Source organism: Coturnix japonica, chromosome 15 (assembly GCF_001577835.2).
Source record: "Coturnix japonica isolate 7356 chromosome 15, Coturnix japonica 2.1, whole genome shotgun sequence".
NCBI classification, from domain to species: domain Eukaryota; kingdom Metazoa; phylum Chordata; class Aves; order Galliformes; family Phasianidae; genus Coturnix; species Coturnix japonica.
Window position 1 is genome coordinate 5,198,424 of NC_029530.1, and position 11,718 is coordinate 5,210,141.

At 48.9% G+C, this 11,718-nt stretch overlaps 1 protein-coding gene and 1 long non-coding RNA gene across 3 annotated transcripts; one reads left to right on the forward strand and one right to left on the reverse strand.

Moving 5' to 3' along the window:
* Positions 1-4,821: 4,821 nt before the first annotated feature.
* Positions 4,822-11,284, reverse strand: LOC107321508. The gene is made up of 3 exons (XR_001558575.2): positions 11,159-11,284; positions 7,063-10,148; positions 4,822-5,694 (listed from the first exon to the last, which is right to left on the reverse strand). It is a non-coding gene; the product is annotated as an uncharacterized LOC107321508 (long non-coding RNA).
* On the forward strand, positions 5,661-11,632 carry CCDC63 (coiled-coil domain containing 63). Of its 2 annotated transcripts, none has more exons than XM_015878487.2 (12): positions 5,661-6,063; positions 6,532-6,619; positions 7,074-7,234; positions 7,384-7,573; positions 7,697-7,816; positions 8,269-8,450; positions 8,824-9,005; positions 9,382-9,602; positions 10,052-10,126; positions 10,431-10,623; positions 10,841-11,038; positions 11,525-11,632. In XM_015878487.2, exons 2-12 carry the CDS (start codon positions 6,605-6,607, stop codon positions 11,587-11,589), a joined length of 1,602 nt encoding a protein of 533 aa, XP_015733973.1. In that variant the 5' UTR covers positions 5,661-6,063; positions 6,532-6,604; the 3' UTR covers positions 11,590-11,632. The 2 variants fall into 2 exon arrangements, with proteins under 2 accessions (XP_015733973.1, XP_015733974.1); XM_015878488.2 differs by having other exon boundaries at positions 7,077-7,234.
* The last annotated feature ends 86 nt before the right edge of the window (positions 11,633-11,718 follow it).

Genomic DNA, 11,718 nt, shown 5'->3' on the forward strand with positions numbered 1-11,718 from the left:
GCAGCCAGCTCCTTTCAAGCACAGGCTTTAAATGCTGTGCCATTAAGCGTGTGATTAATGAATGCTCTTCTGTTTCACTTGTTTGATGATGACATTCGGCAATGTGACTGAAATGTAACCTCCCAGGCTGGAGGTACTCATGCACCCAAATGGGCTGGAGATGTATTTTAAGTAAAATAGCATTCTCAGCTCCAAATCTGGAGTTTTTGGGAATTTTCTCTGGCACTGCAGACTAAAGCAAAGCTTGAGTACGCTCCCATTTATCTGAAATATGAAATAATGCATTGGAAAAGTGTGTGGCTGGGTGTATGACCCTGGGATTTCCCTCCAGCAGGTCTGTGTTTAACTCACTGACAGCCAGAAAAAGGGGATGTGTGCAGGGATGAGTGTGTGTGACAACGGGGGACATTCCCAAGGCACAGGACTGGGGTGGAAGATCCAGAGGGGAGCAGACAGGCTGTCAGCAGCGCTGAGCATCAGGTACTGTGCAGCCTTAGGGTTGGATTTCTCCTGCCTGGAGCACAAAGCCCCAGTTCCGATGTGGAAATTTGTGCCATGCTGTGCCTTTCCTTGGTGTCACAGCCCTTCAACACTCGCCCATGTGAGTCCACCAGGATGCAGATTCCTGAGCTGGTATTTACAGGGAGATGTTCTCCTGTCCAGAAGGTCATCACTACACACAGCTTTGGGGACACTGCTTTTTCTATAGGGATAGGCAGGAAGCTTTGTAGAGATGGAAATACTCTCAACCTCCCCCTGGGTATTTCAGAGCCCACTGGGCTATTTTGCAACCCAAAGAGGAATTTCCACCAGCAAGGATGCATCCAGCTGCTTCCTTCCTTTACTGTGCAGGAGCAAAAAATTTGGCAATGGAAATGGAGCTGGAGATTCACTAATTGCTGGAGAGATGGCACATCATGTGGTCTCACCTCTGCCAGTGAGTGCTGGGTGAAATATCTTTCCAGCACAGAGAGAGGAGGGAGAGGACTCAGCACAGAGCCAGGGAGCACAGGCGGGTTTCTAGAAGCAGCGCAAGCGGAGCTGGTAAATTATAAAATGCCACACTTGAGGGCTGTTATATAACGTCCCTTTACAGAACCCAGCAGCTAAATATAAAACCAAGTTACATTTTGGGCTGGTACGAAATGATGCTATTGAATGCGTTGTGTGGGAAGGACTGCTCAGCAGCACGGTGGGGAAGGGAGAAGGATTCTGGGGCCAGGGCTCACTCTCAGCCTCTGTCACCTGCTTTCTCTTGCTTCATGTTTATGTCCCGTGTCTCAGTGTACCTGACTGCAAACCAGGCAAAATAAAACCCCCATTTCCTTGCAGTTGTGTTGTCAAGATTAATTCATGTTCACAGAGTGACCTAAGAAACTATAGAAGCCTATCATTATCCCTAGCTAAGCTTGCCATAGAATATCAGCAGGCCAGATTCCCTCCCACCCTAAAGGAGAACAGCTTGTGTCAGCGTCACCAAGAGGAAAATTCCAGCCACTGTTCCTAACCAAAAAATCCCAGAGAGCGAAGTTTCATCAGGCTGAGCTGTTTCATTTTCCTTGAGGAATGTCACCCCCTCGTTAGCTCTGAGCAGAGCTATCTGCTCCCACACAGTCAGATTAATGTTGGAGTGTGGGTGGTTGGATGGCTCCTCCTGCCCCAGTGGTGACGGTGACACTGGGCTGTGTCTCTGTGCTCCCACTGTGCTGGAAGGATGCTCCCTCCTGTGTCTGGTACCTGTGAAACACCAGGAGCCGTGCGGACTCATCTTGCTCCTTCTGAGCAGAAGCAGGAATAAATTCTGGTCCCTCATGGTTCTACACCAGAACTGGCACAACACCCCAAGCCCAGCAAAAGGGAGGGCAGCTCCTGACCCAGCAGCAAGAGATCAGCACCTCCTTGGGTCTGGAGCATGGCAATAAAATGCGAACATGGATCACATTGGGGCTTTTGGGGATGTGAAAGTGCAGAGGTGAAGAAGCAAGTGTGAATATTAGAAAAAGATTCTTTTCCAAAAGGGTGTTAATGCACTGGCACAGGCTGCCCATGGAGGTGGTAGGGTCACAGTCCCTGGGGATGTTCAAGAACAGCGGAGATATGGCACTGAGGGACGTGGTTGGTCAGCGTGGTGAGGTGGGTTGGGGTTGGACTTGGTGACCCTAATGGTCTTTTCCAGCCTTCATCATTCTATGATTCTATGAATAACAGGTTGGGGTTCTTATGTTTGATGAAGTTGGACAAGATCTGCCATGAAGCAGTAGAATAGCAAACATGCTGTTTTCCAACCCAGCTCCAAGCCATGCAGCTTGCATTGCACTCATCCCATCAATGTGTGCTAACTCAGAGCACAGCACCCTGCAGGAATCACCATTACTCTGCTTTGGTAAGTGTCACCTCTACATTTCCTTGGGGGTCACTCCAGATTTGAACTGTGAAAAGAAATATACAACCTGAAACCTCAAGATTTTCTTTTTAAAGCTTTCATTTAATTGAACTCTTGAGTAACAACTGTCTGTTACCAACACGGTGTCCCTTATAATGCCTTGGATGTTCAGCACAGGGCGTAGAGCAGTGGAGAGGAGACAGCCAATGGCTTCAAGCTTGTAAAAGATCATTGCTGAGTGAATGGCAATAAACAGCAAAACCAGCCAGCTTGTACAAATGGCAAAGGGACCAGCGTGTTCAGAACAATCTGTTCCTGCTTCAGGGAAGGGCTGAGGAGCCAGAGGAAGGATGGGAAAGTGACTATTCTCGGCATGCACCACTCTGAGACTGCTCAGAAAACAAATGGAAGGGCCAGGAGCGAATAATTACTGGGAGACATGTCCTAAATCTGCACTGTGCACTTACTACCTTGTCCCTGCTTACAAGAGATTTAATATCATTGAGTCAGAAGTAGAGTCAGTGCACATACACAGCCTCTTTCCCCATGCTGACGTTGCCATTAGGACTGCCCAGAGTCCCTGCACTTCTGCATTAATCCATAATCTGGGACACCGAAAGAGCTCACAGAGGTCTGGTTCTGTCCATAAAAGCACTGGGAGAGTCAGGAGCAGAGTGCAGATCCTCCAAGCATGTCCTCTGTCTGTCCTGCACCCCTTGGTGCCCCCAGGACTATTTCCTCCCATGCCCATACCATAGTCAGCAATGAAGTGGCCTTCATTTAATTTGGGAAGGAAAAGTGAAATAAGATAAACTGTGTGCAGATGGTGCAGAATAATCATACAGCAGTTTAATTAATTGCCTTTAAATGTTATTTCAAACTAGTTTCCCTGGGTGATGTCACATAGACAAATTCTGAGTTGCCCAGAGCCGCTTCCTGAGCGCGCTCAACTAATGAGGTGTTCTTAGTCCTTATCGCAAACACTGCACGGGACAGCAATCAGCAATGATTAATTGGAAATAGATCTTCTACTGCAGAGTTTCAGGGCTACTATGCTACACGTTCCATCCCTGAGAATGGATACCTCCTACTTTGGTGTAGGGTTGTAAAATGGCTGCAACCCTCTGAAACAGTTCAGTGTGATGCAGGTTTGACTTAAACCAGTGAAATTTTTGGAGGCCTTTCATTGCTTTCAGACAGAGCAGGCTCCGGCAGTGTGTCCACAGCTGTTTCAATTCCACATTTCCCCCTTGCAGCCTTGGAGCAGTAATTCAGCATGATGAACCCGCTGCAAACAGAAATATCAGTAAACCAGAAGAGATGAGGGAGCAAACTGGGCTTTGCCAAGGGGCTAAACCTGCAGTAGAGTTTTGCTTTCCCAAAGTCAAGTCTCAGGGAAAGCAACCCTATAACAACCCTTAAAAAAAACAACACACTAAGTAGTGGCACAAAGGAGCCAATTCGCTGCTGGAAGCCACATTTCACTCGATGTCAGCAATTCAGAAGAAACCCATCTGCAGGAAATGATGATGACTGTTTCCTTGGAGTGATGAGCAATTCCAGCTGTGCAGCCAGCAGCCAGCTCTCCCCTCGCTTAACAGCAATTACCCTTCAAATCTGGAGTCATATGCCCATGCAGAGACATCTCCATCCCATCCTGCTGCCATTGCAGCCTGGAGAAACCTCCTGAGAGGTGAAAGCCACTGCACTGTTTTGTCATCTCTAATGATGGAGATGCACTTGTTATTTTCACACTGTAAACTACCAGCATGAAAAGAGCACTTTTAGAGTGCCTGCCATATTTGGCTCTTGTTTTTTTTCTGTTTTGAGTGTTAAGTAAGGAAAATAAATCAGATGTTTGTGCTGTTTTTTAGATGCTGAAATAATACCTTGAACACCTCCGAGGACGGTGACTCCACCACTTCCCTGGGCAGCCTGTGCCAGTGATTGTTTGGCAATGATGCACCACATGTGACTGAATTCAGAGCCCATTCTGTCTGGTTTTGTCCCCAGCTGACAGTTCCCAATCGCTGCTTTTCACCAGCATGTTCCCAGTCCTCCCAGTGGTGCTGCTGGAGCTGATGGGAGTTTGGCTATGATTTAATCCATGCTTTTAGAGGGGAGGGGGGGAAAGAGAAAGTTGTGACAGTTCCATATATAGCCCTCTGACTCACCGATTTCATGTGTCAAACACCGAAGACGGGTTAAGTAGAATTAAGTTCTGGATTTGTTATAAATAGGGACTAAGTAACATGAATATATTACATTTACATGGAAATGTGCGCCTGATTCTCCAGCTTACCCCAGAGATTTTCATTGACATTTGGGGGATGCTCACAAGTGGGGTCAGATGAGACCCTTCTTGGTCTGGTTGTTCCTGCAGCTGCTTTTCAAATGGCCCAGGTGAAATAAAGAAGCCTGTGTAAATATTGCTGAAGTTGGGGAGGATTTACACTGGCTGCACAGCTCAGAATACAGCCCTTAGAATAGTTCAAGCAGTTTTAATTAGACCCCAAATCTTCAGCTGAAGAAATAATTTCTCCATGTCAGTCAGTGCTAAATGTGTCTACTGAGTCAGGGAAGGCGGGTTTAAGTGAAGATTGCACCAAAACTTACTTTTTTTCCCCTATTTCTTCTAGAAGATTATTGGATTCATTTGTTAGAGATGATCCCATCCTGCTCTGATTGCCATTCTGCTCAGCCCCAGCCAAAGGTCCATCAAACAATGAAGCCACACTCATTCAAAGCGGTCTGACAGCAGAGCATTGTTTGGGTGAAAACAGTTCCCTTTAGTAAAATAAATGCTTCTACAATGAGTGTGACAGACACAGACTCTACCAAATCAGATTCCTCCTCAATAATTTAATGTACTCACTTGTTCACAGCTGAACAATTGGTCCATGCAGGGCGAGCACAAAGATGGATGATATGGGGTGTGTTTTGAGGCTGGACTAGTCTGAGCCTAGGGAAACCAGCCACAAGCTGCTCTCTTCCATGGAAGTCATTTCCAATTAAATGCATCCACAGATCCTATCTGGAAGTAGCCAGGAATTCTGTGGTTTTTAGCTCAAAGTCTCCAGGGCAATAGGGAGGCACAGTCTCAAGAGTCATGAGCCACTTGGGGATTTTGCTTGTTGCCTTGAACTATCCACATGGATGCAGCTGTGCAAAGCGTGATGCAGATGGCCTTTGCTCATCCTCATCCCAGAGCTGAGTGAGCTATTCCAGGACTGCAGGACCCAGCATTATGCTGCAACCTCCAACATTATCTTCCGCTCCTTCCTCTGGGGATCTCAGGATAGAATCAAAGTCTGCAGAGAGAAATAGGAATGAGTACCATGAGGTGTTTATAACTGCTATGCACACACCGCCAGGAAGATGTCCCAGCACAGGCTACAGGGATATTTCCAGGGGAGGTTTCCAAATCATAAACCCTGTTATGGTTCCCATATGGTCCAAATCCATGTTGTGGTGCAGAGTTGCTGCCATGGCAACTAGCTCAACGGCTGTTTGGTGATGCCCAGGACCAGGTTCCAGGAGGCCTAGGATAAACCGTCGGTCATCCCTGCTCCATTCTGGGTCTCAGCCTTCCCAAACTTCCCACTGGGAACAGGATTATCCTTGAGAAAACAACAGCCCTGTTGCCTTGCCAGAGAGGAGCAGCAGCACCCTGCAGCAGGGTAAGCATCAGTATCAGGGGGACAGGGAGATACCCATTGATGCTGGGGGCTGCAGGCTTCAAGATCAGCCTTTGTGCCCTCCCCAGCTGTAGCCACATGGGGTGAAACACTCCCTATGGAAGCAATGCCCACATAGTTATCCCAGTGCACTCCCCTGGGGCTCTTCCTGCTGGCATGAGGGGGCCTGGCCTTGCTGGGATTTCTATGGAAACCCAGGTACCAAGCAGGATGGAAGAGCTGGAACCATCTGTTCTCCCCCTACTTATAAACTCGGTGAGAGGAGATGTTGTGATGACATCACAACAAATGCTCTCCTTTTATTCATCATGCGGCCATCTGTGGCAGATACTTTATGTGCCAAGCATGCAAGCGGGTGCTTGGGGCCAGGCAGGATGGTGCAGCCTTGACCTGTGTGCCAGCACCACCCCAACCCTGTCACCAGATTTCATCTCTCCCCTTTGAAAACAGGTGGTCCCCAGGAAGGATTCCTCCTCTCTTCCCAAGGTCTCAGCAGAGCAAACGGTGAAGTTAAACAGGAAAAATGAAGGGCTCAAAGGTAAAAACTGAAGCAATATTCCAGCCTGGACTTGTCAGCGGAGGCAGGACTCAACCTACAGAGCTAAATTCTATGGTGTGATCTGGACAGGGCCAGATTTCCTGCCTCTACCTCTCAGCAAGAAGCTGGGTGACTGTGGGGGCTTACCCCATCCTCTACATCAGGCAGGGGGCCATACTCTGAGACTTAGATGCTGGGGGAAGCCAGTACATCAGTTATTGGCATTGGCTGAGGCCAAGACCTTGCCCCATGACGTGGCCACAGGGAGAACTCACAGCTTGTTTGCTTGACTCAGCATTTGGGGTGCTGGTGGGTATCTTAGGTGGCAGTGAAGGGCTGGGGGTTGTGATGAGTAGCTGGGTATTAAAAAAGTGAAGGTGGAGGTGGCTTTAACTGAGTCCAAATAAACCACTGCTTGTGCTTTCCAAAGTGACCAAACTCACCCTTTCCGCAGCAGCTGAGAGAGTCCAGTTCGCTGCACACAATCTCAGACTTCCCTGTGACAGAAAGACAGGCTCAGATGGAGTTCTACAGGCTGCAGAAACAGCTCCAGATTGCTGTGGATAGGAGAAAATCTTCTGGTGCCAACTTGAGGCAACAAATGAAAACTCAGGAGTAAGTACAGCTTCACTGGGCTCCACGGGCTTGGAAAGTCTCTCCATGCCAAAACCTCTTGAGGACCTCAGCAGTGGGGTGGGACAAGGACCTACCCCAGCCCTGCAGGAGGGATGAGCTTCATGTCATTTGTCATCCTACCTCTGCAGAAAAGAAATCCAGTCACTGAAGGAAGAACATAAAGACGTAGCATTAACGCTGGGCAGGGTCGGGTCCTTGAGAAATATGATTCAAGATCACAGAATCTGCATGGAGCTGAAATACCTTCTGCACACCAAGGATCAGTATAATTGTCTGATTAGAGACAGAAAAACCCTGCTGTCTGAGCTGGACAATGAGGTGAGAGCATCTGAACAACTCCCTGGCTCAGCATGGTATAGCAGAGCAGACTGGCAGCTATGTTCTGACAGAAGTCCAGAATGTAGGGGTGGAGATTATATATATTTAATTCTCTCTGTGCAGATCCTACAGCTACAAAAGAAGGTTGAGAGGGAAGAAGTGATAACAAAGAAAGTGAGGCAAGCAAACTGCGGTAAATGGCTGCAAAAGCAGACTGAGAAACTGGAGTTGCATCTGAACAATGTAAGCAAACGTTGCACAGAGTTTTTGGGGCCAAACTGCAGCCAGTACAAAATGCTTTTTGATTAGTACTAAGGGCAACAGTGCAGTGCATTTGGTTCTTGCAAGCTGCACAAAGGACTCAGCTTGTCCCCTGGCCTCACTGCTCCCAGAGTACTTCAAAAGCTCCTTCAAGCTTGGTGACCCAAATGCAGCACTTGTTCTGTGCCAAGAAGCCTGAAGGTCTGCACCTGTTTAGTGATAAAACTGAGCTGCCCAGAGCCACTTTACCTTAGACAATGCCAACATCAGATTGCTGTTATGATCAGCCTGGCTCACTGGCACCACACATGATTTGCAATGAGAACAGGGCAGGTTCTATATGCCATCTCTTTCTCTGTTTGTCCTGGCCCTGGTCAATGTCTTTCAGCAGGGATTATGTACCATTCAGAGCACTTTTTCTTCCCTCTCCCCAGGCCACTGTGCGTTTTGATACCACCCTGACCAACAATAATAAGCTCCAAGAAGAGATTGAAAACCTTCGATTTCAGAAAGCCATTTTGGACAACTTCTACTCAAAGCTCTATAAGCACCTGGCCCAGCAGAAAAAGAGGATGGACACTGCCATACAGCAGACCACACAGGCACAAAAACAGCGGTACGTGGCTCCCTGAGTCTTCAGCAGTTCAGCACTGAGGGCAATTTCAGTGATTGCTGTCAATGTATAAGAGAAACCAATAGAGGATTCACTGCTTCCACCTAGGGCTGGGTGCTATCTAAGGGTTGGATGCCTGGTCCCCGAAGAGGCTGGTACTTCCAGGGTGTCACTTATTCCACCTATCCCAGATATTTATTACTCAGGATGGGGCAATTCACCCCATGGAGCTGTCTCTGCTCTGAGTCCCACCTGATCATACATAAGAACTTGGAGCAGAGGTCAGCTCTGGTCCTTTATAGCCTGGCTACAAGAATACAAGTCCTTCTACCAGCACTTCTTTCCACCTCTGCGTGATGCAACTCTCTGTGTGCAGGACAGAGTATCTAGCAAGGATTTCAGCCATGAATGAAAGGCGCAAACAAAACACTGCCCAGTTTAACATTGAGATGCAGGAGCGGGAACGAATCCGTGACCAGGAGAACAAGCTGAAAATCTTTGTGCTTACCAAATATACTGATCGCTCTGAAATGGAGGAACAAGCCATAAAAAAGGAAGGTATCACATACAAGAAATCACCGGCAGCAGTGACTGCAAAACAGGAGTCTGCAGAGTCAGCAAGGAGGCTGCTTGCAGCAGTGTGGAGCACTGCAGCCCAAAGGCACAGTCTGGGGCTAGGAACACTTTATCTTGGAGTGGCCTTGGTGCAGAAGGAGGGAAGGGGAAAGCAGGGAAGTGTTTCCTATGTGCACCTATGGCTCCTTAAGTCCTGCTGTGTTTGCCCATTCCCATGCAGACTGTGGCCTCCTTGCCTGATCTCTAGGCAGTACTGAACTTGTTCTGATCCAAGCTCCCCATCTCCCCATCCATGGGCAGAGGCTCTGCCAGCAGAGATGCACGTGGCTCAGTCATACCTCTCTGTCTTCCCCTTTAGCCTTGAAGGCAGCTGAAAGGCTGAAGCGGAGTCAAGGGGAGAGCTTTGAGAGCCGGGAGGTGACTTACAGGCGACTGCTGGAGCTGGCAGAGAACAGAAACATAGACCAGCTTGTGAATGGCTTCATTGAAAAGGAGGGGAAGAACTTTGCCTATTTCAGCTATGCCTCAGAGCTGAACAGTGAGATGGAGAAGCTGCAGCAGAAGATCAAGAACGTCCAGGTCTGTTGCAGCCCTGCTCCCAGGCTTTCCATACCTTCTGCAGAAAACACAACAGGTTGGGGTTGTTTTTTCCTCCTCCACGTGCCCAGCATTGTTGCCTACACCAGGGCCTGGCTTACAGCCCATCTTAGATGAAAGCAAAGGGCGGCCAAAAATACAGTTCCCAGATGCAGAAAGGCGCTTGGTTCGAAGCTAAAAGTGTCCCAATGCTGCCACCGTGTTTCCAGCAAAAGCATTGCACAAGAAGGAGCCCCAGGAGACTTTAAGAGCTGCCTCAGCTCTGTGCAGAGCTGGCTAGAAGAAGAAATGCTGCCTGTTGAGGAGTGGTCCCCAAGGGGGTCAGCTGGGGTGCCCCTGCTGCCAGGGCATGGGGATGTTCCCTGGGCTCTGCTGTGCACTTCTGTTGGACAGGTAGCCAGTGTCCCCTCCATGTGCTTCTGTTTGCACAGAATGAAATCACTCTCTTCACGACTGACCAGGAGAACACAGAGAGCAGCAGCCATCATGTCCTGAAGGAGTTAGAGGTAGGATGGCTGAGGTGTCCACCTGAAAAGGTAGTGGATGCTGATCTATCATAGAGTTATAGAATAGTGGGGTTGGAAGGGACCTTAAATCCCCCAGCCCCACCCCTGCTGTGTGCTGGCTGCCCTCAACCAGCTCAGGCTGCCCAGGGCCCATCCATGAAGATTGTGAGTTCTCCTTCATAGATTTGTTTTTTCACCCCACAACCCCTCATGTTTCCAGTTTCTAAACTGGAAATGGCCTTCACTGGGATGGGAGGAAAGAGCAGAGGGCAGTTGTGACCTTTCTCAGAACCTTTGCTGATAGGAACAGCTCAGTCAGAACACTGAGGCAGCCAATGACTACGAAGACAGATGCAAAGAAAGCAACAAAGTCCTTGGCCAGCTCAAATCTGCCATTGAGGTCCTGTTCAAAGAGAACAACTGTGATGCTACGAAGATCAGGGAGCAGCTTGGCGACAATGGGCAGATCACAGACCTGAATCTGATGCAGTATTTAGGTGGGTTATGGTTCCTGACCTGTCATGCCCTCTAGGAACATGAATTTAGGATGTCGGATTTCACACAACCTGACTAATGTGCACATCCCAAGGCCCTATCTAGGCTCTTGGCCCAGCCCTGGGACCTGGTCCCTAAGGAGAACGCCTATCTGATGGAACCACCTGAGGGAAACCTTGCTAGGGAACACTCATGGACACCATGCTCCTTCCCACTCAGGTCTGGTGGAGAAGAAGACCAATGAGCTGCTGCTGATGGAGTCCATCCTGCTCTACATGGAGGCTGAAGGCTCTGTGACATTCGAGTCTTTTGACAACCCTCTGCTGGGTGGCACCAAGCTCCTACGTAGCATGGAGCCATCCAACCTCCACCCACCAGCTCCTGCCCTGCTAGGCACCATTGATGCTGCTGATGCCTGTGAGTGTGTAGTAATTTCACAGATCAATAGGATAGGGAAAGGTGTTTCACCAGAGGTGTAATGATGAAGGATTGGCATGATAGAAAGGTGCTATAAAGGAAGGGAAAAAGATTACTTACCCATACCAGAAGGTTCCAGAAATTTGCAAGGGAAAGCTCCACCAAGAAGAGATCTCCAGAAAGTGATCCTTCCCCAGGGGCAGTCAGCCCTTAAATGAGGTCTGAGAGAGGTGCAGCCAGGCTACACCCCTTCTGATTGCACAGCTGAATTGCCTTCACCTGTGCTCCCAGGGCTGACCATGTCCTTTCCCCAGGTGCTCAATCAGTGATTCAGGCCAGGACTCAACAGTTCCCATAGAGTGGATGAGGGGGGAAGGAGGGACCATGCCCTTGCTGTCAGCCTATCTGCACCATCCTCCTGGTGCTGAGATGGGTATGGCAGCCATGTGGCGAGGTGTGTGAGGGGGTGACCATTTTGTTGTGCAGTTGAGGTACCCCTGGACCATGATCAGATGCGTGAGCTGCTTCTCCCGATATACCAGAAGGAGTGAGGCAGTGTTGCCAGAGCGGACAAGAAGGGGAGGAATGACATAAAGGAATGACAGCTTGGTGGTGTTGAGTTAAATAAACAGACCTGTCCTCAAACCTCTGTGCCTCTGCAATGCCCAACCCAGTGCAGC

Coding starts and splice junctions, on each gene's coding strand:
- CCDC63 (XM_015878487.2), top strand. Junction 7,235..7,383: donor CAACAAATGAAAACTCAGGA/GTAAGTACAGCT, acceptor CTACCTCTGCAG/AAAAGAAATCCAGTCACTGA. Junction 7,574..7,696: donor TGTCTGAGCTGGACAATGAG/GTGAGAGCATCT, acceptor CTCTCTGTGCAG/ATCCTACAGCTACAAAAGAA.